The 27938-nt window shown below is 36.7% G+C and overlaps 5 protein-coding genes and 2 long non-coding RNA genes across 17 annotated transcripts in view; 3 read left to right on the top strand and 4 right to left on the bottom strand.

The window, feature by feature from the left end:
* Nucleotides 107–6029, top strand: LOC104793601. 8 transcript variants are annotated; one of them, XR_769383.2, is made up of 27 exons: nt 107–314; nt 414–486; nt 571–647; nt 811–844; nt 920–986; nt 1135–1212; nt 1310–1356; nt 1600–1668; nt 1762–1798; nt 1921–2054; nt 2147–2270; nt 2369–2484; nt 2578–2822; nt 2910–3078; nt 3186–3319; nt 3456–3593; nt 3664–3813; nt 3907–4011; nt 4115–4192; nt 4286–4371; nt 4461–4511; nt 4626–4715; nt 4802–4931; nt 5080–5170; nt 5291–5437; nt 5517–5727; nt 5861–6029. It is a non-coding gene; the product is annotated as an uncharacterized LOC104793601 (long non-coding RNA). The 8 variants fall into 8 exon arrangements; XR_769377.2 differs by having other exon boundaries at nt 414–441; nt 4286–4511; XR_769376.2 differs by having other exon boundaries at nt 930–986; nt 4286–4511.
* Nucleotides 6477–7923, top strand: LOC104699476. The gene is made up of 3 exons (XM_010414781.1): nt 6477–6606; nt 6689–7630; nt 7719–7923. The coding sequence occupies exons 2-3, from the start codon at nt 6978–6980 to the stop codon at nt 7921–7923; spliced, it is 858 nt and encodes a 285-aa protein (XP_010413083.1). The 5' UTR covers nt 6477–6606; nt 6689–6977.
* On the bottom strand, nt 7999–8541 carry LOC109133387 (uncharacterized protein At4g04775-like). The gene is made up of 3 exons (XM_019246453.1): nt 8419–8541; nt 8061–8296; nt 7999–8005 (listed from the first exon to the last, which is right to left on the bottom strand). Exons 1-3 carry the CDS (start codon nt 8539–8541, stop codon nt 7999–8001), a joined length of 366 nt encoding a protein of 121 aa, XP_019101998.1.
* Nucleotides 9291–11819, top strand: LOC104793599. 2 transcript variants are annotated; one of them, XR_769373.2, is made up of 9 exons: nt 9291–9393; nt 9476–9613; nt 9733–9821; nt 9940–9999; nt 10117–10256; nt 10349–11053; nt 11264–11350; nt 11448–11527; nt 11638–11819. It is a non-coding gene; the product is annotated as an uncharacterized LOC104793599 (long non-coding RNA). The 2 variants fall into 2 exon arrangements; XR_769372.2 differs by having other exon boundaries at nt 9937–9999.
* On the bottom strand, nt 12138–15187 carry LOC104783201 (G-box-binding factor 3). 2 transcript variants are annotated; one of them, XM_010519995.2, is made up of 12 exons: nt 15004–15187; nt 14482–14592; nt 14323–14367; nt 14104–14202; nt 13913–13996; nt 13797–13829; nt 13506–13712; nt 13371–13419; nt 13118–13293; nt 12947–13024; nt 12701–12826; nt 12138–12613 (listed from the first exon to the last, which is right to left on the bottom strand). In XM_010519995.2, exons 2-12 carry the CDS (start codon nt 14542–14544, stop codon nt 12434–12436), a joined length of 1140 nt encoding a protein of 379 aa, XP_010518297.1. In that variant the 5' UTR covers nt 14545–14592; nt 15004–15187; the 3' UTR covers nt 12138–12433. The 2 variants fall into 2 exon arrangements, with proteins under 2 accessions (XP_010518297.1, XP_010518298.1); XM_010519996.2 differs by having other exon boundaries at nt 13187–13293.
* On the bottom strand, nt 17375–20033 carry LOC104793597 (BTB/POZ domain-containing protein At2g46260). The gene is made up of 6 exons (XM_010519994.2): nt 19625–20033; nt 19385–19519; nt 19166–19284; nt 18989–19052; nt 18484–18763; nt 17375–18398 (listed from the first exon to the last, which is right to left on the bottom strand). Exons 1-6 carry the CDS (start codon nt 19881–19883, stop codon nt 17567–17569), a joined length of 1689 nt encoding a protein of 562 aa, XP_010518296.1. The 5' UTR covers nt 19884–20033; the 3' UTR covers nt 17375–17566.
* LOC104793596 (uncharacterized protein At5g41620-like) overlaps nt 25062–27938 on the bottom strand; it is a 6526-nt gene continuing 3649 nt past the window's right edge. Inside the window, exons 1-3 of one of the 2 annotated variants that reach the window (XM_010519993.2) lie at nt 26662–27217; nt 26278–26403; nt 25062–26150 (exon numbers count right to left, since the gene is read on the bottom strand). In XM_010519993.2, the coding sequence (XP_010518295.1) occupies nt 25230–26150; nt 26278–26403; nt 26662–26964 (1350 nt within the window). In that variant the 5' untranslated portion in view covers nt 26965–27217 and the 3' untranslated portion in view covers nt 25062–25229. Of the gene's footprint in view, nt 26151–26277; nt 26404–26661; nt 27218–27938 lie in introns of those variants that run through there. The other variant, XM_010519992.2, reaches the window with a different exon arrangement.

Below are 27938 nucleotides of genomic sequence, written 5' to 3'. Positions count from 1 at the left end.
AAATTTCGTTTTTTTTGTTTTGTTTTGTTTTTTTCCCTAATTTTCCTTTTGTCTTTATAACGTATAGAAATAGAAAAAAGGTAAATTTCCATATGTCCATATCAGATATTTCTTATAAATATCGCAACAATACTCGTCTTCAGTCTTTCTTCTCCAAATAGAAAAAAAAATTGAGAGAGAGAGAGTGGATACGGAGCAGAGGAGGATACGGCGCAACTGATTGATATGGCTGGGTGATGCGCGGAGGCGGAGGAGCGTTGTTCATCCTCTCCACGGCGTCTGATTTGACCGACGACGACCTAAAGTAGAAAAAGGTTTTAAACTTCTTTTTTTGGGGTTTTTTTTTTTTTTAGGGTTTTCACTTTTGGCTTTTACAAATTTAACTAACAATCTTCTAATTCTCTTTGTTGCAGGTCGTCGTTTGAATAATAAACAAACGATGTAATTCAGGCTTTGGGGATTTCTTAGGGTTTACATAATATTTTGGTTTGGGGATTTTCTTAAGGTTTCTATTTTTCAGACTCTTGTAAACTAGCGAACGATGATGGTTTCTTATTATATGCTGTGCAGATCAGCCATGGTTTGAACAATGGTGGTGGTGAAGAAGAAGAAGACGAAGAAGAAGAAGAAGATTCTGACCGCTTAAGGTGGGGTTTCGTTTCAGTAATCCTTTTTAACTGTAGTGTAGTAGACTGAGATATTTTGCTTTTGTTTCTTCTTCTTCTTCTTGTTTCTGTATATGGATTGGATTGGATGGAAGATGATCTATCTCAAATTTTCTAACGATGGTTCTTCTGATTCACTGAGCAGATCAGAGAGAGAGAGAGAGAGATATCATTGACATGTAAGTTTTCTTTATATGTTCTGTTTCTTTCAAGTTTACCCCCAGCCAATGCGTTCTGTAATCATTGCAATGTAGATTTTGGCAGGTCCACCTTTGCTTGCAACACAAACAACTACGCCACATCTGCTAGCTAGAATTTCAGGTATATACCATCCAATCATCCATCTATCACATATTATATTTCATCACTTTAGAACTAACTGGCTGCTCATAGCTTAATGAATCTGTTTTATTGAAACTAGCAACTCATCTTTCATCTTTTTTTTTTCTTTCTGTTTTCTCTCTTGCAGGAACAGTGGCAAAGGCTTACCAGCCAAATCACACAGAGACATTCTCCAATTGCTTTAACGACAGAAGTGTCTAATCAGGTATGAAGCTTCTTTATGTGTTTTTCTCTCTTGATGATGTTCTTTAGATTCAGACTTGATAAATAAAGATGGTTTCTCCCAATTTTTACATCTGCAGATCGGAGATGGCTTGAAGAATGATGAAGAAGACTCATACTGCTTAAGGTTTTCTTTCTATCATCAAGACCACAATCCATAAGTGAAGACTGAGATTTGGTTTTGTTTGTTGTCTCTATGGATTGGGTGGATGATGATGAATGCATAGTTCACTTTCTTCCCATTATTACTACGGATTGATGCCTTTTGAGTCTTACTTCACTTCAGAACAGAGTCATATCTTGCTTATTTAATCTGTTTTATGTAATCTACTAGCAACTGATCTTTTTTTTTCCTTCTTCTCACTTGCAGGAACAATGGCAAGGGATAACCTGTCCGCTCACACAGACACATCTTCACAGAGAGACATCGTCTAAGCAGGTATGAAGCTTCGTTTCACCCTTGGGATTTATTATCTGAACTTAGTGTCTTATCTCAAATATTAACGTTTGTTGTTCTGATTCACTTGAGCAGATCAAAGAGATATGATCAAATCCTATGTCATTGACATGTAAGATTTCTTTATTTGTTCTCTTTCTTTATTTGATCTCTGTAGTTCGGTGGTTTTGTGAGATTGATTTTTTTTTGTTTTATTGTTATTTTGTCTTCTTTGTCATATTCTGTGTTGTATAGCTGAGACGAGGCCTATGGAGTTTGGTGAAATCAAAGACTGCGGTTGGCCATGGCAGATACACATATCACAAGGAGCCAATCGAGATGTTTGTTCTGTGGATTCGTTTGCTTGTAGATCAAACTCAATGGCCAAGGTTCCATTTCTTTCTCTCTCATTTTCTTTTTGGTAGTTGGATTGGAAGCATTTATCTAGACTGAAGTGTGGCTTATCATGGCTATGTTGCAGATTGTACATGACGAGCTAGTGAATTTGTGATGGCTGCCGGAGATGTATCTGAGCTACGCTTTGCTAAACCAGGTCTTGAAGAGGATTCAAAGACGAGAAGTCCTCTTCCCATACAATTAAATTAGTATTCTCTGATCTCACTCTCTCTCTCTTTCCATCCTTCTTCTTCGTGTTTGCAAATTCTCATTTTCTTCTGTTTTTTTTGGCCATGGATTTATATAGTTGATATTATGTTTCTATGGATGTTTGATGAGAGTCATGCCTTGAAGCCGTTTAACAAGACTGCCGCTGATCTCTTGGCCAAGAAAGATGATTGACCTTCATTCAAAACTTACAAGGTCCGTTTCTCAGAATCTTCTTCTGTTTTTCTTTTCTTATGGATCCGACAATGCATGATCTGTTTTTCTTGTCTTCTTTGTGTTGTTCTGTAGCTGACGAGACCTATGGAGATTGGTGAAACCGAAGACCTGCAGGAACACCTTGAAAGACAGCAGCTAAGCTCAGGGAAGGTTAATGAAGGTGTAGCTGATTCTCAACCTCCTAAACAGTTTTTACTAAAGAAATAGTTTATTTGTTAGGAAAAATCCCCTGAGGGAAGGACGATGCTGGATTTCCGGAAATCTTTGCTAAAGACAAAGAAAGACTTCTTCAAGCTATTCCTCGTAACCAGGTGAAGGTACATATTTTTATATATCTAATGAATGTTTAGCTTTCTGCAAATCGAGTGTCATAATTGCTCATCCCGCTTGCTTCTTGGTTGCAGATTTTGGTGAGACGAGAAGACTGCTGTTGGCCATGGAGTTTGGTGAAACCGAAGACTGCTGTTGGCCATGGAAGATACACAAAAGACATAACATAAGGATTCAAGTGAATAGCCGAGACTTGTGGAATTATTGAAGGCTGCTGCTTGCAGATCAAACTCAATGGCGGAGGTTCGAGTTTCTTTCTCTGTTCTTTAATTCTTTTTTTTTTTTTTTGGGTAGTTGGCTTGGAAACATTTATCTTGACTGAAGTGTGTCTTGTCATGGCTATGTTGCAGATCGTACATGACTAGTGAAATTGTGATGCCTGCTGGAGATGTATCTGATGAGCTACGCTTTGCTAAACCAGGTCTTAAAGAGGAAGCAAAGACGACCAAACCCTAGAAGATCTCTTCCCACACAATTAAATTTGGTACTCTCTGATCTCACTCTCTCTCTTTCTTTCCATCCTTCTTATTCTTGTTTGGAAATTCGCCTACCATTATATGATTAATGCTACTTGCTACATTGAAAACTGACAAGGTCTGTTTCGTATGTTGATGATCTAGTTGGGTGTCAGTCACTGCTTTCATGAGAAATGCATAAGGTTCACGGGCATAACAATGTCTATAACCCTACTATCTTTCCGCACAGTGTTGGTCTCGGAGCCACCAGGCAACTATTACCTAAAACGTTTATTTGGTTTTGTATGTTTCCCTTCTCGGTTTTTATGTATGCCATCTATATATCTTCTGCTGATAGAATTTAATTTCACAGGGATCCTGATCTGGTTAAGAGGAATTGAGCAGCCACTGCAGTCGAAGTCAGAGCCACTGGAATTCCATACACATTTTCTCCTTGCATTGCAGTAAAGTTTTCTGCATTCTGGATCCTATACTTTAGCCAGCGGTCTTAGAAATCCCCTGAGTAAGCTCTATTTAATTCATTTATTTTGTTCATTTTATTTGATCCTTTTTACTTGGGAAAATGATTTGATACATTGCGTGAACTTGTTTATAGGCAATGTTGATGAGTAGAAGTCGAAGTTAGGCGTTCCAGAGACAAAAGGGATCGAAGGGATTATGAGCAAATTTTAAATCTTGCCAAGAAAATGCGATTGTACAGGTATAGCAATTAGACCTTTATTTTGTCAATAACCAATTTCGTATCTTTCACTATGTGCGAACCTGATTTCTTTTTCATTGGGTTTTTGGTTCTAACTTAACAGTGAGATTTATGGTCGCAAGCAAGGTTTCCTCTTCCCAATTACCGGCCAGGTTTGGATGACAAGCGACCACAACGGGAGGTAACATTGCCTCCCTTGATTTACCAAAACCGTAAGGCTCAATTTATACTTTTAGTTTAATATGCAGAATTTGTAACGCATCCCATCGTGCAGGTAGCACTTCCTCTGAGTTTGCAAAGAAGTGTTCCTGCCGGAACACTTTGATAGACAGCAGCTAAGCTCAGGGAAGGCTAATGAAGGTGTAGCTGATTCTCAACCTCCTAAATAGATCGAAGAACTTCCGGATGAAAGTTCTGATGCGTTTATTGATGGTTCTCTTATGGAGAAGGTACTTAAGAGGAGAAGTATGCGGATGCGCAATATGCAGAGAGCCTGGCAGGTATTACGTAATCACCTTTACCTCGTTTCACTTATCTTTCCAATATCCAAAAAAAAAAAGGAGTTTTTACTAAAGAAATAGTTTATTTGTTGAATAATATTTGGTGAATTATAGGAATCCCGTGAGAGAAGGACGATGCTGGTACTCCGGAAATCTTTACTAAGGACAAAGAAAGACTTCTTCACGGAACCAGGTGAATGTAAGGTACATACTTTATATATCTAATGTATGATTAGGTTATTGCAAATCGAGTATCATAATTGCTTATCCCTCTTGCTTCTTGGTTGCAGATGTTTTAATTGTAGTGTTAAAGGAGCGGAGCGTCCAGATCTGAGATTGATTCTCATGATTGCCACTTTAAATGCTGAACTCTTTTCTAATTATTATGGAGGGGCACCTACCATTCACATTCCTGTTGAGGTACTTAGCTAATTTTTATTACATAAAGTGGAAATTCCTTTATAATAAAAGTTTTTCGAGCTTCATTTATTTGGTTTTTTATGTTTCCCTTCTCTGTTTTTATGATTGCGATCTATATTTCTTTTGCTGATAGATTTTATTTTCACAGGGATCCTGATCTGGTGAAGAGGATTGGAGCAGCCACTGCAGTCGAAGTCAGAGCCACTGGAATTCCATACACAGTTGCTCCTTGCATTGCAGTAAAGTTTCTGTATTCTTGATCCTTTATAAGTTCTCACCTTCTGCCAAAGTCTTATAAATCTGGCGCTCTTCAAATCTTTCAACATTTGTTAAAGTTGTTTCTCACTCACTCTTTGTAGGGTTGTAGAGATCCCAGATTGGTTAGGTGTTATGAGCACTGCAGCGAGGATCACAAAATTGTGGAAGACATGACAGATGTCATACTTGGTTTACAAGGAGAGCATCCTTCCAACTATAAAGCATGGCATTCCATTTGTTGGTGGCAGGTAAGGTTTTGCTAATTTGGGTGTGTTATATGAGCCTTACATAAGTATGTTCATCCTTCCATGCGTGTTATTTTGTCAGGTGTAAAGTTGCAACATGTGCCAAGCATTACGTGGGAGATGCTGGGGCAACAGGAGGAATAAAAATGAGAATAACACGGTAACTCATGGTCTTCTTAGTGTTCGCATGCCTGCTTATGCTGATGCATTTTACAAAGGTGCTTCCACAGTGATGGTTTCATATTCAAGCTGGAATGGTGAGAAGATGCATACAAATACTGAGCTTATCACAGGTAATTTGATTCTAAATGTCTTCAAAACTCTGATCGATTAACATATGTATTTGTCTTCCCTTGTGCGCTTTCTCAAATTTGATCACTTTCTTTCTTTTTTTTTTGGTTGGGTGAAACTACCAAACTGTTGTAGGTGGGGAAAAGGGCTATTTCATACCCGTACACACCCCAAAAGTGTGAATTCCTTCTTTTACAAACAACAAGTGCTAATTTAAACATGTACCCCAATATATTACAAATTTCATACATGTACTCACAAAATTGAGTCAATTGCTAAGTCCACGTTAACAAATTTAAGTCAACCGTTAGAGATGATGACTCAGAATCCACGTGTTTATTGACTTGGCATCGCAATTGCAAAACGACGTCGTTTTGGTTCGTTTTATTTACAAAAAAAATGTTGAAAATCCTCACACTCCTATGGGTCGAATTCACATTGTTTTAGAGTAGGATTTAACCATTTCATCCCACAACATTACTCGATATTATGATACAAGTTTATGTTTATAAACCTATTTATTGTGGCATCAAAATCGAAAAAAATATGGGAAATCCACAATCCCGTGGGTTGAACCCGTGATCGCAAACTCTTTAAGGGTAGGACGTAACCAGTTGATCCCACAACAATACTCAGTATTAACCTACAATTTTATCCTTATAAACCTCAAAACATTCTTATTTCAAATTAAATGAAACGCAAAACGGCGTCGTTTTAATTGGGGAAAAATTGAAATCCTAGGGTTCTTCTCTCCAAACCCGATTTTTCTTACTTCCTTCTTCTTCTCTCAAATCGGCGACGAGATAACCGACGAAGATGGACGACGAAGGTGATCAATTCGAGTGGAGAGAGGAAAGAGTGGGACGATACGAAGAGATAAGGTAAATCAAAGTATATTTCAATGTCTGATTTCAATTGAGGTTTTATTTTAAGGTTTTGATCTTAGATTTCATGATGTCCTAGTGATACGAAAGTGAAATTCAATGCCTACAATGGTGGATACTGGGTAAAGAATCATAAAGGTGACATTGCTTATCTGGAAGGTTCAGAACCATTAACTATAACATGTAATCCGGAAGAGTTCTTTGTTAAGTTGTCGAGTGAGTTTAGAGGAGAATGGATTTATGGGCAGATGCTTTGGTATAAGTTTCCATTTGAGGAACATAAGGAGCGGAAGAGTTTGTGTACTTCAGATATGAGTTTTACAAGGATGTGTGATGCGGCCAGCTAGGTTGGAGTTGTTGATATATTTATGGTGAAGTCGGGTGAGCATCCTCATGAGGTGGAGATTACTGAGCCCTGTGATGCAGAGATTCAAGTTGAGAGGAATGTAGCCAGTTTTGTTGATGAAGACCCAAATTTTGACTACCATGACACACCTCCAAACTTTGATGATGAAGGTTGTGGAGAGAAGTTTGTAAGATTAAAAAAAGGTAGTGGTCAGCTGCAGTTCAAACAAGTGTTTGACACTCTAAAAGATTTCAAAGAGTGTTTGATAGATTATGCCTTGAAGGGAGGATACAACATTAAGCTTGATAGATGGGGGAAAGAAAAAAATGGAGTTGTTTGTTCAATGGATGGTTGTCATTGGAGGTGTTACTGTTCGTTTCATAACCCCATTGGGAAGTGGGTTGTGAAGACATATGAAGATGATCACAATTTCACTCCTGATGGATATTGTAGGCTACTAAAGTCAGGTGTGGTTGCCAAGATGTTCATGGATGAGATAAGGACTAATCTTGATTATTCACCGAAGACTATACAATATGAGGTCCAAAAGAGGTTTAATATAATGATCACCCCTGATGTATGCAAGAAGGCAAAGAAAAAAGTAATAGAAATGATTCACCGTGACCATTTAGAGCAGTTCTCTAGGCTCAGAGATTACAAAGATGCAATCCTTGCGTAAGTTATTTTTTTTAATGATTGTGTCCATATTATAACGCTTTTATGATTGTTTCCATATTCTAACACATTTTCATATTTTTTGTAGGACTAATCCTAACTCCACTGTGGAGTTAGACACTATCATTGGTGATGATGGATCAGAACTATTCCGAAGGTTCTATGTATGTTTTGATGTGATCTGCAAGTTATGGTCAATGTGGTGTCGACCCATATTTGGTATAAATGGCTGTTTTCTCAAGTCTACATTTAAAGGGCAATTGTTAGCTTCTGTTGGAAGGGACGCAATATGATCATTCATTCAATACAACATCATACATCATTCATTCAATACAACATCATTCATTCAATACAACATCATACATCATTCATTCACTAAAACCAAATTCAAAAGATAAACCTAAAGAAGAAAATCATCACCAAAGCAAACACTACAATGTTCTTCAAGCTACGAACCTGCATTTTCAACTCTCCAACCTCTTTCTCAACCACAGCCTCACATACACGAGTATCCATTGTCAAAATGCCAATTTCTGATTTACAAACATTGAAGTCTTTTTCCATTTTCATCGAAGCTCCTTCAAGCTTAGTAACTTTCTCTATCAAGTCTTCAATCTCTTGAACCATACATGTATCCGTCCATTTGAACACATGACCCCTATTGTCCTGTAACATTTATCTAAAGCTTATACACATAACCACAACCAAATGCGAAATTGACAAAACCACAACCATATGCGAAGAAGAAAAAACCACAACAATATCCAAAATTGAAAAAACACACTTACATGTTCTCCAAATGGACAAGCATGAAACAGTCTTCCAGGGTTTCTAACCGTGTTTGACGTCTTCATCATTACATTTTCTCCACACCGACACTTCTTAGGAAATCCTCTGAATCGCTCACCCATTCTCAATCACTGTAATTCAGTATCATAGAAGAAGAAGAAGAATATTATTTAGGTTTATCGAACCCAATTACAGAGAAGAAGAAGGAAAAAAAACCCAAATGAACCACAAATCATGATTTGAGGAAGAAGAAGAAGAACCCTAGGATTTCCACAATTTTATCGATTTCGATGGATGCTACCTTAGGTTTATAAGGATAAATGTGTGTGATATAACTGAGTATTGTTGTGGGATCAACTGGTTAAGTCCTACGCTATCTGTTGTTAGAGTTCACAGGTTTGAATCTCCGGGGTGTGAAATTTCCACAATTTTTTTCGATTTCGATGGATGCTACCTTAGGTTTATATGAATAAGTTTTTAATTCTCTTTCGAGAATTGTTGTGGGATAAACTGGTTAACTCCTATGCTAAACACGCAAGAGATCACGGGTTCAAACCACCAATGTGTGGATATTTCACAATTTTTTGCGAAGAAAACATATTAAAACGGCGTCGTTTTACATTTTCTCTGGCACGTCAATACACACGTGGATTCTGAGTCAGCATCTCTAACGGTTGACTTAAATTCGTTAACGTGGCCTGTGAAATTGGCTCAATTTTGTGAGTATAGGTATGAAATTTCAAATGTCTAAGGGTACATGTCTAAATTGGCACTTCTTTGTTGTAAAGGAAGGAATTCGCACTTTTGGAGTGTGTACGGGTATGAAATGGCCCTTTTCCCGTTGTAGGTGTGTATGTGTTCGTGTCCTCCCAGAAGGATGAAGTTTTTTCAGAGAACAAACACTGTCTGTCTCCGGCGACAGTGTTCTTACACTAAGTAACAACAACATCAAACTCTGGTGGATTATAAACAAGGTGACATATATGTCTATTTGGTTTCAATTTTTATTAGATTTGGGAAAGTGCTTCCTCTAATCCTATATATATTCTTGTACAGATCGGAGAGATATGCACTTTGATTTGAAGAAGAATGAAGAAGGATTCACAGGATCTTTCTTGTTACAGAGGTTGTCTTTGTTACTCAATACGTCTTAATATTCCACTTCAGTCTTCCCAATCCTTACTTAAGTCATCAGTAAGTCTAGTTTAAAAGTTTATTTTTTTTGTTGCAGATTTTTTATACATTATTGGATTGAGAATTGACATTTTTCTTCCCATTGTTTTCTAACTTCTTTGTTACTTCTCTTGATCCAGATGATGGTGGAGATGTATACATATGGTTCTTCGCATGTCTAATTTTAGGGATGACCACCGGCTTAACCACAACAATGGGACAATCCTCTGTAAGTAAACTTCAGATCCTTTATCTTGGTTTCTTTTTCTTCTTTTCTTCTCTTTCAAATTTTATGATCCCTTCAACCAATAACTGATAATCTTTCTTTTTCTTTTTCTGGGAAGGAGGCTGCTTGCGAAGGCCAAACTCAAAGAGCAATCCAGCTTATCTCTTTCTCCCTCCTCACAGTTTGCCTTCCACTTTTGCTTCTTCTTCTTCTTTTCTTTTTGATCTCTGTTGTTCGGTGGTTTTTTTTATTTTTTTATTGTTATGTTGTCTTCTTTGTGATGTTCTGTGCTGTGTAGCTGAGACGAGACCTATGGAGTTTGGTGAAACCGACGACTGCTGTTGGCCATGGAAGATACACATATCACAAGGAGCCAATCGAGATGTTTGTTCTGTTGGATACGTGGAAGCTGCTTGCAGATCAAACTCAATGGCCAAGGTTCCATTTCTTTCTCTCTCATTTTCGTTTTGGTAGTTGGCTTGGAAACATTTATCTTGACTGAAGTGTCACTTATCATGGCTATGTTGCAGACTGTACATGATGAGCTAGTGGAATTGTGATGGCTGTAGAGCTACGCTTTGCTAAACTAGGAAGCAAAGACGACCAGACCCTAGAAGACCTCTTCCCATACAATTAAATTTGGTACTCTCTGATCTCACTCTCTCTCTTTCCAATCGTCTTCTTCTTCGTCACATGTCTTAACAAGGAGGGGTTTGTTATGAGCGACCTTTTTTTTGGAGGTGGTCTCGCTGGAAACTTACGTCGAGTTGTGTCACCCAGAGGACGCGGATTCCTCACAGCACGGTTTATATTATGAATCTTCAAACTTGTTTCACAATATAAACCTTGCTGTGAGCAATCTGCGTCATCTGGGTGACACAACTCGACGTTTCCCTTTTCAGCTTTCTGAGATTGTCTAGCTCGATAGAAAGCAACTCAGTGGAGACAACAAGTTTCCAAAGAGACCACCTCCAAAGAAAAAACAGAAGGTCAAAGGGTCGTTCATAACAAACCCCTCACTTAAGACAGATGTGACGAAAAAGGAGGTAGCAGCAGCCAGCAGAAGCTCTAAAGCCGGCTCCGAAGCAATCATGTGACTGAGATAAGGAAGGATTTGACGAAAAAGGAGGCAGGAGCAGAAGCTCTAAAGGTTGCTCAGAAGCAATCCCTGATGTTTAGACAACCGTCCAAGGGTAAGAAAGTGACCTCCTCATGTGTCCACCGACTTCGTAAGGGTAAGATTATATGTAAAGTGCTCATAGTTTAAATTATATTGTTAGTAGGACATGAAAACACTGACTCTTATTGAGACTTACACAACAGTGGTGCCTGTAAACGCTGTCACCATGTCTCCACTTTTCAACCATGTATGAACTAAATGCTTCTTGAAACTCAAAGCATTTAATCTTGATGTTATCTTTGTGAATGTTTCTGCTCTCTCTTAGGTTGTGCTTGGAGGTGGTCAAGACGCATCAGCTGTGACTACCACTGATCATCGTGTTGGAAAGTTTGAAGCTAAGTTTTACAACAAGGTTAGTGTTACAATAAGAGGGTTTTACTTGAAAACATGTAACTTCGAAACGAGATATGTAACTGTGTATCATTTTGTGTTTGGCATGATATATATAGATTCTTCAAGAGGAAATAGGTGGTGTAAAAGGTCAGTTTGGACCTATAAATGCTTTGGCATTCAATCATGATGGCAGGAGGTAAACTATCAACATTTGATTTTTATTGATTGATTGGTACAATCTTCACATTGATGAGTTTGTGTATTTTTTATGGCTTTGTTACTGAGTTCATGCAATGTATTTTTCAGTTTCTCTTGTGGAGGTGAAGACGGCTACGTGAGGCTGCATCATCTTTGACTTCGATTAGTTCAACATCAGGATTTAGATTCTTTGAAAAAGTCTTCCATTAGATTTTATTTTCTCACCTTTTTAGCATGTTTATGTGTACTACTACGACCAATACCTACACTTTGATGATAAAGCTTTTGAATTCTGACCGAATCTTTAGTTTTCATTATTATAACATAATGGCATTTCATATGAAACGTAAATGAATGGGAGTCAGGCCTACTAATAACGGACATAGTGCCATATCGGCTTACTCCGAGTAACCATTTGGACATTTGGTTCTCATAAAAAACACAATGTCACAACACAATTCATAATATAATCGTCTTTTTTTGAAGCAATATGTTTGTAAAACGTAATAGACTGACAGTGTAAGCTTACATTCGACATTTTCAAGTTAGGGTTCGTCTTAATTCGATAAGACATGAGACATTCGAAAAATAAACAAAAGCTTACGCAAAGCAACAATAACGATCTCATAAAATTACATCAGGTCTAAAATACAACAAAGGAAGCCATTTATAAAACAAGAAAAAAAAAACCTCTCTATTATATTAACATGAAGAAAACCACAACATCAAATTTTCATCTGGAGGAGAAAGCTTCTCTTTCTCCCTCTCTCTCCGAAAATTTATAGATCAATCATCATCTCTCTCAATCTACTATACTACTATCTATCAAGTTTTGTGAAAATTAGCAGGCACTTGTTTTCTTTGTTTATGTCGAACAAATTAAGTAGAAATCGACACTCATCGATTAGCCCGCAGCTACAGCATTAGCTCGAGGCTTCGTATCGAGCAGTTGATGCAGTTTGCTTGTAGAGTTAGAATCATTGTCTCCTTGGTTCTTGTTCTTGTCTCCAGCTCCTGAGTTTTTAATTCTAGACAACATATTCCCAGAGACTCTCTTCTCAGGTTCCGAGCATTTCAGTTTGTCCTGCAACACAAAAAAAAACCGGCCACAATCATGAATAAATGATACACGTTCATAAAGATCACTTGTTAGATAATAATGCTTACTTACCAACAAGGTTGCATTTGCTCCTCTTAGTTTATCAGATTTCTCATTAAGTTGGTTTAGTTCAGATCTTAATGCCATGTTTTCGGCTGTCAAGGCTTCAACTTTCTTAGCAAGTTCTTCGGTCTCAGCCTTCAAAACAAGGAAAGACAAGAAAGTTTATTAGCTTGTTCAGTGTTTCGGTAAGATTCACACCAAGAGAAAGAGAAACAATATCTAAAGAGCTCCACTGTTTCTTTCAATTAAACAGACCTGTTTCCTTAATCTTGACCTTCTAGCAGATTCTCTATTAGACTGTTTTCTTCGCTCCCGTTTCAGTTCTCTCTCGTTCTGGAGAGACAAAAGTGGATACTTGGTGAGTGCAATGGAGAAAATAAGCTCCAAAATCCGACAAGTGGAAGATCAAAATAAGTCACAGGGTACCTGAAGCCAAGTTTCAGGAGGAACCATGGCTAAAGATTGTGACATCAAGGGGTTGGAATTTGCACTTACACCAGGAGAGACTACAGCTCCAGCTACTTTAATAACTTTTATTCCGGTATCACCACTTGACAGAGAAGCAGAGTGAAGTGAGCTAGATTGAACCAATTGTTTCCCATCTGCCAAAAAAGCAAATCCTGTTATATCGAACATTTACACTGCATCTAACTCTTTGGGACATGAAAAAGGCTAATACCTTTTGTTGGAGTTCCCTCTCGACTTCTTTTAAGTTTCGGTTCATCTGCCTGGAAACATGCACAACGGTTTAGACTTAAGACCATATCATATTGAAGCTAAATATAGCCTGAGATCAGGAGAGCAGAAACATTACCCCAGTTGTATTCCCATCACTTCCATCACTTGACCCATCCGTTTCTGAGCTGTTCCGTGAACGTTTATGTTCATCTGCACCAGTTTCAGGATTTCCATTTCCTAGAGACATAGCAAGTCCATCAAACTCTTTCAGCTTCTTCATCAGTCCATTGTCTGTGTTCCCTGTAGATTTAGTAGGAGTGTCGATGCTCAACTGCGTCCCCGGCTGCCATTTAAAACGACCCTTGTTAAACAACGAACAAAACCATTTCTCAATCCTTGATATAATCATACTAGCTACACCACTTACAGTTGGAGCCTTTTGACATTGAGGCTGTGATCCCTGTTCACAGAAACTCAAGCCAGTCAGATAAACTAGAGGATTCAATTACAAGATGTTGGAGGAAGGAAGCGAGTTATATATACCATGGGAATGCCAGGATGAGGGTACACTCCTCCACCATGCTGGTAAACCGCTGCATAGGGTGATCCATACGGTGACATCATATGCTGAAAGATTCAAGACCAACAAAACACCAATGAATCGTTTTCCCAATATATATCTACCATATTTGCACAAGATGATTCGTCTTTGTGTTGACTATATATCATACTACCTGAGGGTTCCACATGTAAGGAGGAGGAGGAGGATGACCAGAAGCAGCCATAGCTGAATTGTAGTAAGGAGGCATTGCAACTCTCGGACCATAATATGCCTAGCAGCAAGTAACAAAAACCCCACATATTCATGGATCATCAACATGGTATTATTAACTGCTAGAACATAGACGTGTAACTGGAGAGTAATTATATATATAAAAAAAAAAAAGACAAACCTGCATAGCTGCCCAATCAGGGTAGACATGAACATTTGTTTGATCCTAACAACAGTCAAGTCAACGCATAAGAGATGAAAAAACAAAGAACACTAATTTTGACTAGGATCAAGAACAACATTGACTTGGGATTATGGTTTGAAACTGTTTTTAACATACCGGTGGTGAAGATGGTTTGTTGTCTGATTTGGTCGGCTTTGGTTCCTCGCTATTATTTCCCATGGTTTTTTAAAGTTGTTTTTGCCCCACTCAAGAGAAGAATGACTCTTCCTGCAAAATCAAGGATGATGTTGAGTGAGAAAGAGAGAGAGAGAGAGACAGAGAGACAGAGAAGGGTAGAAACGTAGTTCTCTCTCCCATCCTATGTTCAGAACAACTTTGAGGAAGACAAAAGGAATCAACAAAGTGGTTACTAATGGACAGTTCTACCCCTGAAACAATCACATGCACCCCAAAAAAAAAAAAAAGCTCTGTTCTTGTCTCTGCTTTTGCTGTTTTTGTTCAAATTTTCATTAAACTCAACTAAATGCAAAAAGTAAACGATCAAAAAAGGGCAAAAATCTTTCACAAATCCAAAGAACTTTAGAAAACAAAAACAAGGAAGACGAGTGGATGATGGAGAAAACGAAAACATAAACTCTTGGAGCAAAGCAAACAATCTCTTAAAAACCTATACAATACCTTCAAGAATCCGAAAGCTCTTTGAAGAAACGTAAGCAGAAGATGAAGCAGCTTATCAAAAACAAGACAGAAACCCAAATCGCGAATCCGAAACCTACACAGCAATTAAACGCATTTTCATCTCTCTCTCTCTCTAACAAAACCAAACCAGAGAGCAAAAAAGACTTCAGTTTTTTTTTTTATGTGAGGGAGACGAGAGAGAGAGGGGAGAGAAAGAAAAAACGGAGCGCGAAGAAGATGAACACGTCATCAAACACGTGTCATGAGAATATATAACAGCGTAAACTACGGTGGTGTTTGATGAGTTGGCTCCTCGGGTTTGGTGCCAGCCATTTCCTTTTGTCATCTCTACCGTCCACGTGTTCGATTCTTAGTCGCTCTACGCATCTCTCATGTGACTTACGTGGTCCATCCGTTTCATCTACCCTCCTCCTCCTTCGCAGTTATTATTTTTTACTACTGTATCATTTATTCTAGGGTATATATATTTACCATAGTGTACTACATCGATGAAAGTGATGTGCAACATTAAGATGTAGTATATACTGGGTCGTGTCTAGACTCCCGGAGCCTAAGATAAAAAATAAAAATTTATACATTTTCGTGATAAAAAATATTATAATTTATAACTAAAATTAGATATATTTTTTATAATAAATTATAGATAATTAGTACTTTGTTTTTAATCTATGAAAATAAAACTTTATGTTATATACTATAAATATATAATATTATACAATTTTTAAATCTATTTTCTTAATTAACACTTTATATCTACGAAAATACAATAATTTTTAAAAGTATATATTGTAAAATACTAGAGATAAATAGAAATACTTTTTAATATATTAAACAAATTTTTGAAACTTAAAAAAAAGAACATTGAAAATATATATTTTACTAATATATCAAATAATTATTTAAATTTGGAGACTAATTAGAAGGCCAATAAAATCTTAATATTATGGGGTCTAAGGCAAATGCCTTTTTTTTTAACTCATACGCACGGCCCTGAGTATATATTATAGAGAGAAGTACATTTTACAACCAAAAAGAATATAATTCCTTACGTCACACATATATCAATCATATGTTTTAAGTGACGCCATAATAAGAAAGTTGGAAAAAAAAAAAAAAAAAGGAAGAAAAGACCTTTGACTATTATTAGTAGAAGAAGGAAGCTCCTCTCCGACGCGGATAGCACTTCTGAGTTGTGTCGACAAAACTCAAGATCTTGATCGTCCATTCTTCTTCACTACCGATTCATATCTTCCAAAGGTGCCACGAGACGACCCACGTGTATGGCCACGTTTTTGCCATCATGGAAGCACTTATTTATATTTTTATTTTCCTATAAATTAATAAAGGCCCACAAGCCCGACAACTGCTTGGAATCCAACGGCTGGGATAAATTATAGATCCAACGGTTTGAAAAAGAGCCACGCCAGTAAGAAGAATTGAATTAAAAAGAGGCCCAACAAGGCTTTTTATTTTTTGAGTTGGCTGGCGTAAAAGAGATTCTATCCACGAAGAAAGTGGTCCCCACTCTACAAAATGCGACTCACATGGATGTATCTACGTGTCGATCAGTGATTGGAAGATTTAGAAAATATTGTCTGCCCCCCCTCTACTTTATGTATTGTTTATAGTTTATACTTGTATAGTACACAGAGAGACCAGAGAGCATAATAAGGTTTTAGATGACGTAAGCCAATGTCAAAATCACGTCAGATTTAAATCTGGACGGTCGAGCTCGTTTTCAACGACGTTGAAGAATGATGATGCAGCTTCTACGCCGCCTCGAGCAAGAAATAAAAAAAACGTGTGTTTTTTATATAACTTGGAATCATCTGACATGGCTATAAAATTTATAGTGGGGGGAAACAGAATTAAAGGATTATTATTGTTATGTATGTGCAATGTAATTGCTACGTGGGGACGAGAGTCAGAAAAGGAGATTTAAATCCAACGGCTCAAACGTGTCTCCCCGACAAAATGACGTGTTCGTCTGGTAAGCAGATAGTCTTCCTTACGCATTTATGTGGGCCCTCCATGTGACGAGGACTCGATTCCCCCCCTCTCTAACCTGATTTTCCCTAATTACCCTTATGTCTTCACACTAATTCCTCGACTTACCCACTCAGTCTGTAGTCTGTAGCCTAGGCGTAGCCGCAATGTTTGAACTTTGAATTATCACTTAAATAGCCTCTATGTTGTTCACACTACTAACAATTTAGTTAGCTTTATCTTTACGACATCGTGAACGTAGTAGTCGGCCCAGAGCCCATATTACAAGTAACTCAATAGTTAAGCCCAATTTTATCTTGGACTACTTTTTATAAAAACATATGTAGTCGTCAACAAGAGTCAATAGAAAAGTAAAAAAATTTCAAATCGAATTTACAGAGTGAGAGTGAGGTACTCTATAAACCTTACTTTTACTGATCCTTAAGCATCATATTATATAGAAAGACACTCGTGGTTAGAGCCTGCTACATAACGAGATATTACAACTTATATATGGAGATTGATAGAAAGCGAGAGAGAGAGAGAGGGAGAACAGTCAGTGAAGGTCTGGGGAACGTTTAATGGTGAGCTCAGCTCTGAGATGGAGAATGCCATTGATGAAATGCGGACTGTCCTCTGCCATGAACGATGTCCACGGAATCCCAAAGAGGTTCCTGTAACCAACCGCTTTTCCCCCTGTGAATGTGTAGTTTCCTTTGTATTTGCTTACAAATTCTTCTCCTGCTTTTTTATCTCTAGCCGCAAATTCGTAGTCCACACCAAAACTCACAGCTCCTTTCTCTTGCATCCCGAGGAATAGCCCAAAGCAGTGGAACGAGCTTTGCTGGTCCATGTTACAGTGCGCAGACAGGAAGAACCCTTGACCTCCCAAGTGGAAGGCCTGAGAATAGACTCTTCCCGAAGGGAATAACCCTGCGCATTCCTCTCGCTTCAAGTCCAGATACACTACACACTGCGGGCGAGGAAGCTCAAACTCCACCACTTTTACGGGTCTGTATTTGTAAGCCCTCTCTATGAAACGGCGGTTCATGGTGTCCGATCCTTCACCTGCTAGGATGCGTTGCCTGTGTGGGGCTTCTGCTTTGAAGAAGAGCGCCTCCAATACTTGCTTTGATGCTACTTCATGCTCAAAATCGCTGCACGTAAGTACCTTTTTCAGCTTTCGACACGTCATGTATGGGAAGCGGATGTAGAGCGCAAGACGTGAACCCAGAATCTCCCTACGGTCTTCCAATGGGCTATACTGTCCCCTTGCCCATTTTAAGACAAAATCATAAACAGCATCTTCAGAAGCAATTTGGAGATCGTCGCTCGATAGTATTGCCTCTATTCCAGCCAATGGTAAGCCCATAACCTCATCATGAAACCTGTACAAGATGGTGGTAACACATGAATACAAGAAATATATAATTACTCGACTAAATGCATTTCAAAACCACTGGAGAGTCATACTTGGTAATATCCTTGTAACGGGAGGCAAGGAACTGCTTTGCTGCATCGGTTAGAGGTTGGACTGCTTCAGCCATTAAAACACTAGAAGGAAGCTCGAGATAGAGCAGAGCGGAATCAGGGGTCATGGGCATATTGCGCAGTAGTCTACTACAATACCTCATGCAGGAAGCAACCTCAAACTTGTCAGCAGCCATAAGCACGTCTAATAAAGCAGGTGCTGTTGTGACACTTAGAGAGCTGCTATACATAAAGTTCAAAAGCTCCATCAAAGCACCTTCCTCTGCCATACACATAAAAGCATAGCATAAGAAATAAGCTAACAACGCTTCATGGATACAAAAATATCGTATATACTAATCAAAGCCAGCAACTGAGTTAATACAAAAGGAATAAAGAATCCCAAAACAATAAGAGGCCAACAGAGAGTTAGTAGAGACTTAAAGCCAATAAGACAAGACTGACAAATAGCAGAAATGAAGCAAAATCTTGACTTGAATTGTTGTACCTTGTGCACTAATTCTAAGAGTAACATGTCTTTGTTCAGATTCCCTCATTCCATTAGAAAACAGCTACAACAACAGGGTAAAAAGAAAACAAGAAGCAAAAGGATAGCATTACGACCAAGAAAAACAAAAAAGAGCAAAACAATTGGATATAGAAGAAGAAAATGAAACGTTAATACCTTATAGAAAAAAGGGCTTTTAGCAGCCAAGATAGGAGAACTAATATGCAATTCTTTAACTGTAACAACAGTAGAACAGTCAATACCCCAGTTTGGCTCACTAGATGCATCGTCATCACCTACATACAAAACCATATTCATAAACAAACCTATTTTGAAGATTATAAAAACATGTCAAATCCAAACCCAATCACTGGTATGCTCAAAAAAAAAGAGTACCTGATAGGGCCTCTTCCACCATTGCCTCACCTTCATCGTCAAGATTATCACCACCAGGACAATCATCCATATCAGGTTGGTTGTTATCTGTTAAAATCTGCTCTTCCGCACATGCCACAATGTCTGATACCGCAACTGGAAACAATGCAAAAAAAAAACATTAACCAAAAATTCCAAAACCCCTAAACCGAAGCAGAAGCATTTCAACCGATCAAAATCATTCTAAAAAAAAAAACGTACCACCATTGTCTTTCTTGTTATCCTCTCTTCTCCTCTTACGATGGCGAGCCCAATCAGCAATACTCGTACAGCCATCAGCATCAGATCTACAATCGGAAGGACCACCCAAGATCTCGATCCGGAGCAAACGGTCGGAGAAGTTACTGTCATTGAAAGCGAAACCAAAATCACCTTCGGAAGACGAACCATGGCGAGAGAAATTGGAATCCATTTCCGACTTAGGGTCGAATAGATCGGTGTTATTGGAACCTCTCATCATCCTCCTTTTCGAAAAACCCTATTCTCCTCCGTCTTCTCTCCGGCGAGAACCGAGCAGAAGAATCAGGACAAACAAACAAAAATTAAAGAAAGGGTCAAATTCGAAAAGGATTTGATTTTTTTTTTTTTGAGGAACGAAATAACTAAGAAACCCTAAAAAAGTCTCTCTCTCTCTCTTTTTTTTTTTTTTTTTTTGTTGTTGTTGAAGTCCAGAAAAGAAAGGACAAGAGAAGAGCTGGTCGACGTTGAACGGTTATTGTTACAGGTCGGTGACGGATAAATTTAATGAAAATGCTAATTAAAGACAAAAGAGGTTCCTTTCAATTTTTTTTTTTTTATATCGGTTAGTTACAAATTTAGTTAACCGGTTCAGTCTTTTGATTTGTAATAAACATTTTGGTTCTTTCCCGGTGTTATGCCTAATTCGCATCGGTACGATTTGACTTACAACAGATTTGTTGGTTCAAAATTTAAAATAGCTTTTAGTATTTTTAATTACATTTAGAAGAGAAACAAGTCCGTTTTTATTTATGTTGTTCTTGTATCATATGCAAATTTTGGGATTTGTGATTCGTTGGAAAGCGTCAAATTTGGTAAAGAAGACAACTCTCTCTCTCTCTCTCGTTCGACAAACAGAGCAATGCCTTATGTCGTTAATTAATTAGTTCAGCGTTTTAAAGACTTTGTTAATTAGGGTTTGACCGGGTGAAGCTTGGCGATTTATCTAAATCTCTCAAATGATAAATATTGGACTATATATATTGTGAATTTGTGACTAGATAGATAATTTGATAGTGATACTATTTAATGTAACAACTACAATCAAACCAGCTACAATTATTTATATAAAAAAAAAAATCGATTAAGATAATATATCCTCAAACCAAACGATCGAACTAATTTCAATCTGATCGAACTTAAACTCACTTTTCTATTTAATACTGATGACACATTTTTTAATTACACTTATGAAATAATTAAATGTCGGTTGACTGGAAAAAAAAGGAAGTCCATTTTAATTATGAATCGATACATAAACAGGCAACAACAGTCTGTGTGAGTTGTGTGACTTATTTTATGTACCAGATGAAACGTATTTTAGCTTTTAGACAAACCCAACCAGAAATGGTTATTTTCACCAAAAATTGTTAGAGATATTGAAACACAACTAAAATTTTATTCTTAATTAACAACAATCACAGGACTTTATAATACTACGTAGTATTATAGATGTATGCTAAACAAGATACATATATACATTGTCAATTATGATTATTAATTCTATCGTGATCCCATCGATACAAATATAATAAAAACAACATTCATTTTCATAAATGCCCCACGACATCTTCTCATACTACTAAACAGCATTAATATCGTTTCGATAGTTCGATGATCTAAGCATCATCAACCACAAGCACCTGCAGGTTAAACATATCAAACTGAAAAAAAAAAAATCATTAGAGACAGAAAAAAACCAAGTTAGAGACCAAAACTGGAAAAAAAAAAAACACCAAGTTAGAGAAACATTTTTCAAGCACTGATCCAACTTAAACAGAAGGAATTTTTATATATTATATAATTATATATGGTTCATGTAAATTTGTAAACCAAAAAACTCAAAGTCCAAATATATCTTTGGTAATTAAATTATGTAAATAGCAAAATACAATATATATTCTGTATATATACGACGAATAGAGGCTAATTAATTAAAGAGAAAAAGAAAAGGAGCTCCCTTCAATCCAAACGAAGAGAAGAGAAGGAAATATATGTAGAGAAAAACGAGAGAAATCTAAGAGCTCATGCAATCCTCTTAAAGGACGCTTTCTTCAGGCTGTTGTTAACCTTCAATTTGCACTCTTTGAGGAATCCATGAACACTTAGATTCTGCTTTTTAGTTCCTTAAATCTTGTCCTCTTCGTTTTGGACGAAGGGAGCTCCTTTTCTTACACTTGAAAAAACAAGTGTTCCAAAAAGAGTTTTGACATCTTTAATTTTACTATACAACCAACCAAAAAAAATATCGAAAGAGTTCCTACATAGAGTATGTATGGTGATGGTTTGAGATGATAATGTGAAGGAAGCATATTGTACAAAGTGGTTTTATAGATGAAAAGGCATAAACCCTACCCTAGTCTATGATCCTTTGGAAGATTATGGAACAAAGTGTTATACAAAAAAAAATGGAAAAGTATAGAAGAAAAAATGGCAGCAAATCCTATTGTCATTAATTAGAGACTGAACATAATCTTGTTGACTAGATTCTCTTTTAGAGAGGGGATACGGTTAGTGTGTAACGTTATTTGATAGAACTAGCAAATGAAATAAATCATTAGGTGTAATTCTCGTAATTGTTATACACAGTTTCTTTGCATTAAGACTACAGATAAAAATAAGTAACCTGTAACCCGTACTTTTTTGTAAATGAAGGTTTTGAATCACACAAATTGAAGAGAATCTCATAAAAGGCAGATAGAGTTTGGTCAAAACTGAAACGGCTATTACCGACATATCTTTGACTTCTCTTCATTTTTTTAGATGACTAAACAACTTTGAACTAATTGGTTTTGTCTATTTACGTTAGATTTATATTTCTAATTACAAATGACAAAAATAGTTTACCGGCATTGTGTTCGTGCTATCTAATCTATATATAATAGCAAATCCATTTTTGGGTCAATCTTAATTTAACGGATGAGATTGTTTCTATTATCCCATCTAACAGTTTAAAATTATTGATGATCCTAATAGTTGCAAACTTTTTTTCCAATAATCATGTTTTTTCGTCATACCCCCATCTTTTAAAAATCGCACCTATTAAACTCTTCATTAATGATCTCAAAAATTGCAATGTTTCGGTCCAACAATTGTGTTTCTTCGTTGCACCCTCAGCTTTCCATGTTAGCACCCATTAGTTTTCACACCCTTTTGTTTTACACCTGTTTATTTATATAAAGTTGCAATGTTTTGTTCTAACAATTGTGTTTATTCGTCGTACTCCTAGCTTTCAATGGTTGCACTTGTTAGTTTTCACACATTTTTGTTTCACACCTCTTTGTTTTCACACTCTTTGTTTTTTTATATATACAGATTTTTATGGACTTTGAAAAGAGTTTTTGTTCTTTGAGTATTATTAATGATCTTACCCTTTGTTAATGATCTCAAAGTTGCAACGTTTTGGTCCAACAATTGTGTTTCTTCATTGCACCCCTAGCTTTCCAAGTTGGCACCTGTTAGTTTTCACACTCTTTTGTTTTACACCTCTTTGTTTATATAAAGTTGCAATGTTTTGATCAACAATTGTGTTTCTTCGTTGTACCCCTAGCTTTCAATGGTTGCACTTGTTAGTTTTCGCACTTTTTTGTTTCACACCTCTTTGTTTTCACACTCATTGTTTTTTTTTTATATATATATGCAGATTTTTATGGACTTTAAAAAGCATTTTTGTTCTTTGAGTGTGATTAATGATCTCACCATTTGTTAATGATCTCAAAAGTTGTAAAGTTTCGGTCCAAAAATTATGTTTCTTCGTTGCACCTCCAGTTTTCTATGTTGGCACCCGTTAGTTTTCACACCCTTTTGTTTTATATTTCTTTGTTTATATAAAGCTGCAATGTTTTGATTTAACAATTGTGTTTCTTCGTCGTACCACTAGCTTTCAATGGTTGCACTTGTTATTTTTCGCACCTTTTTGTTTCACACTTCTTTGTTTTCACACCTTTTTGTGTTTATATATATACAGATTTTTATGGATTTTGAAAAGAGTTTTTATTATTTAAGTATTATTAATGATCTCACCCTTTGTTAATGATCTCAAAAGTTTCAAAAACTCGATCCAACAATTGTGTTTCTTTGACGCACCCCCAACTTTCCATGTAGGCACCCTTTAGTTTTCACACCTTTTTGTTTTACACCTCTTTGTTTATATAAAGTTGCATTGTTTTGATCCAACAATTGTGTTTTTTCATCGTACCCCTTGATTTCAATGTTTGTACTTCTTAGTTTTTACATCTTTTTGTTTCACACATTTTTGTTTCACAATCTTTATTTTCATATTTTAGCATCTTTTCGTCGTACCCCCATCTTCAAAAATCGCACCTATTAGTTTTTCACATTTTTTTTACCCTTCTATGTTTTACACCTTTATATTGTACACCTCTTTGTTAATTATATATAAACTTTTATGGAATACAAAAACAAGTTTCAAATTTATTGTTTTCTGAGTATTTTTTATACTTACAAGTTAATAAATAAAATCATAGATTTATATGTTTATATATTATAGCAAACTCACTTTTAGGGGTCAATTTAAATATAACTGATGAGATTATTTTTATTATCTCATCTAACTATTTAATTTTGTTAAGGATCTTAAAAGTTGCAATATTTTGATCCAACAATTGTGTTTCTTCGTCGTACTCCCAACTTTCAATGTTCATATTAGTTAGTTTTCGCACATTTTTGTTTCACACCTCTTTGTTTATATATATATATATATATATATATATATATATTTTATGGACCTTGAAAAGAGTTTTTGTTATTTGACTATTGTTTAATACCTCCAAATTTGAAAATTCTGAGTATTATTTTCTTTCAATTTATTAATCAACATTAATTCACTCATCTTTGTTAAAAAAATTGGATTGTTTTATTTATTGATTCATTGTATTGCATCATCTCTTTCAAGTATTAATTTAGGTAATTAATTGTGATTTCTATTTTTTCATAGATTTATCTTTTTAGTCAATTTGGTTGGTTGCAGTTGCAGCTATGACCTCTTTCTCCCTAATTCTCTTATTATTTTTTATAAATTTCGATAGAATAATGATTTAAAATTTAATCTACGTAAATATCTTTCAAAATTGATTATCTGAGTATGATTCGGTAATCCTAGATTTATACATCTTTAACATTATTCTCTTATTGTCACTGAATCGATTTTTCATTTATATATATATAAACAATATTTTATTTAACTAATTTGATTAATTCATCTTAGTCATTATTTATGACTTTTATATTATACAGTTAAAAAATTACCAAAAAATTTCACTCGAAATGTGAAATTAACAATGTTAATCATTTCAAGTTTTCACTTTGCGGTACGGTAACGCATAGGCCGACATCCTAGCATATTTAATAGATTACCTATTTCTTTAGATTTTTTACTGCATGATCTAATGACATACTATCATATTAAAAAAATATACAAGTTTATAGTTAACGGTTAGCTAGAGAGAGTAGAGAGAGATATATAAAGATCTAAATGTAAACAATTACTAACAAACATTGACCGCAACTAGATAATTACTCCAACATGAGACAGAACTATCTAATTGGCTCATGCTTGAACCGGATCGCTCGGACTCAACTCTGATTTGAAATTAGAACGTAAACGTCGACTCTCTACACGAGCTTCCATCAGCTTATCCTTGAGAGTACGATGATTATCTTCTCTCATTGCTGCATTCACATTCCTCTGAAGAATCTTCGAGAAAGTTCTAGACTTTTCTCGACGACTCTCATGATCATCAACGTTACTTGCACTACTCTCTGGATGAATCTTATCTCCTTCCGAAGACATAGATAGATTAAGAAGTCGGCTTGAACTCTTCTTAAGCTGCAATTTGTTATCTCTTCTTGTTCGCATATATGTTTCAACGTCTTTATCATCTTCCTCTAGCTTCATTTGTAATCTCTGGTCATTCCACACTTCTGCAATCTGCACAATTACTTTATCAGTCACCGGTGACTTGTTCCCAATCCTTCTCACCTTATCTTCATAGTCTTTAACTGCTTTTGCAAACTCATCGCAGAGATTTTCCACAAGAACACGCTCCTGTCTCTCTTTCTCAAGATCTTTCAATGCTTTTGATAAACAATGTTTCGCTTCACAAAGCTCTCGTGTTAGCTTCCGATGCAAAGTCTCTGACTGCTTTCTGAATTTTCTCTCATCATCCAAGTCTTTCTTCATCGATCGAAACACATCTTTGACCTCTTCTTCTTCTTCTTCTTCCATTTTCTTCCTCCCTCGCCTATCACTTTGGTTTTCTCGTTGTTTTACCTCCTTAATCTCGGCTCTACATTCATCCAACTCCATCTTTAGAGCTCTAACCAAAGACATATTAGCAGTATTCTGTTCCTCGAGACTCCATATCCGGTTTAGCACCTTGAGAAGCTTTGTAGAGGAACCCAAACCATAGTTCGCAGACTTAACCACCGAAGAACCAGTCTGACTAAACGCTGGTTTAGGCACCACAACCTACAAAATACATTAAAGCCAAGACACACAAATCCAGCTCAAAAACACAAGAAGATTGCAGAAAAAGTCATTTCCTCAATTACATTTAGAGTGAACAAAAGAGCAAAAGCATTGATTTTTTTTTTACCTCCAATGAACTGCTGCTGCTGCAACTTGCAGGAGAGGTTGGTTGCAACAGATGGCCATTTCTACGGACCACTCTATGATCATCAGTTGCTACAATTTGCCTCCTCAGGCTACCTCTGCTCGGTGGCTGCAATTCAAAAACTCAGTCTATAAAAAAAGGTTCCTTTCTTCCACACATAACGTTTCAAGCCAAGGGAAAACAACTTAACGACTATGAGATTTGTCCGGTGAAATTTGGCAAAGTCGATATTTTTTCCTCATAAAGAACAACACTTTGAGAGGAAATGAGAATTTAGCAGTTAGATATAATCTAGACTCACCATAAAGATCACAACTTTACGACCTAAGACCAGACTAAAACCCTACATAAACCCGAATTGTTCACCTGGTGATCGTGAAGTGGTCTACCGGAAGGTGATTCCGCATCTGAATCCCGTCGTCGACACCGTCGCAACCCAATTCTTTGTCGGAATTGTTCAGTTTCCCACAAATCGGCGCACAGTTTCCTGACGGAAACCTCCGGATTCGCCAAAAACTCCTTGGTCTCGCCGACTCGCGGCGGCGGCGGGGAAAACTCGAGCCGCCACGTGGGTGGAGGAGTAGAAGGACCAGCTCTCCTACTAGTAAAGCCCGTAAAACTTCGTCTAAGCTTTGGCTCCATCTCTCCTTGTTCGCATTCTCTCTCCATCTCTCTTACTTTGGCTCTGTGCCTCTGTCTCTCTTTCTCTCAGACCCTTTTCAACTGTAGAAGATTTTCTTTTCTTCTTCTTCTTCTTCTTCTGAGGCTGTAGTAGTGATGTTTTTTTGTTGTCTCTTTGTGTGACTTGAGTCTACAGTTGTGTCTCTACTCTCCTCGAGTCGTCTCTCTCTGTTTCTGTCTTCTTTTCCTTAAATATTCTCAGATCACACTCTATCTATGGCTTTATCCTTAAAATTGTCGATCTTTCTTTATCATTTATACCAAAACCTCAAAAACGTGATTTAGTACTAAGCATGATTGTAATTCATACTAATTATATATAAAGTACTTTTCTTTCTTTTGATATTGTAAACTATTAGTAGTATTACACGTAACACAATATCCAAAGCCTACTATTACACACACTCTGCCCCGACAAAGATTACGAGTTCACTCTGACTTTTTCTTCTTCCCAACAAAGCCATAGATTTTTATTTACTGCAAGGGGAAATATATCTCATACACTTCAGAGTCAGAGAGACAGAGGATGCGTGTGAATTACTATAATAATATGTGAACATCTGAGATGTTACATCTCTTTTTCACCTTTCACGATTTTCCTTTTTCTCCGATTGATGTTTTCCAACTTGTCTATTGGATCTCAATAGTTACAGTACTGCGGTAAAATGTTCCGTTGGGCTCAATGATAGTAAATTTATGGAATCTCTGGTTTAATTACTGGAACGGGCACAAAACGATTTTGAATGTGTGAATAATTTACAAAAGTGTGTTTGATGCGTTTTAGAAATTCCGAACATACCCAAAGGAGCCTAGTTTAGTTAAAGTTAACGATGAAATGAATTTCTAATAGCATTAAGAACTGTTGATAGATATGTGCAAGTGGGTGAATTAGTTTACTTATCCTAGTAAATTTGGGGATTGAGAGTAGGCTAATAGAGTCATTATGAGGTTAAATGAGGAGT

Source organism: Camelina sativa, chromosome 6, assembly GCF_000633955.1.
Source record: "Camelina sativa cultivar DH55 chromosome 6, Cs, whole genome shotgun sequence".
Taxonomy (NCBI): Eukaryota; Viridiplantae; Streptophyta; class Magnoliopsida; order Brassicales; family Brassicaceae; genus Camelina; species Camelina sativa.
This window is presented reverse-complemented; position numbering and strand designations above follow the sequence as displayed.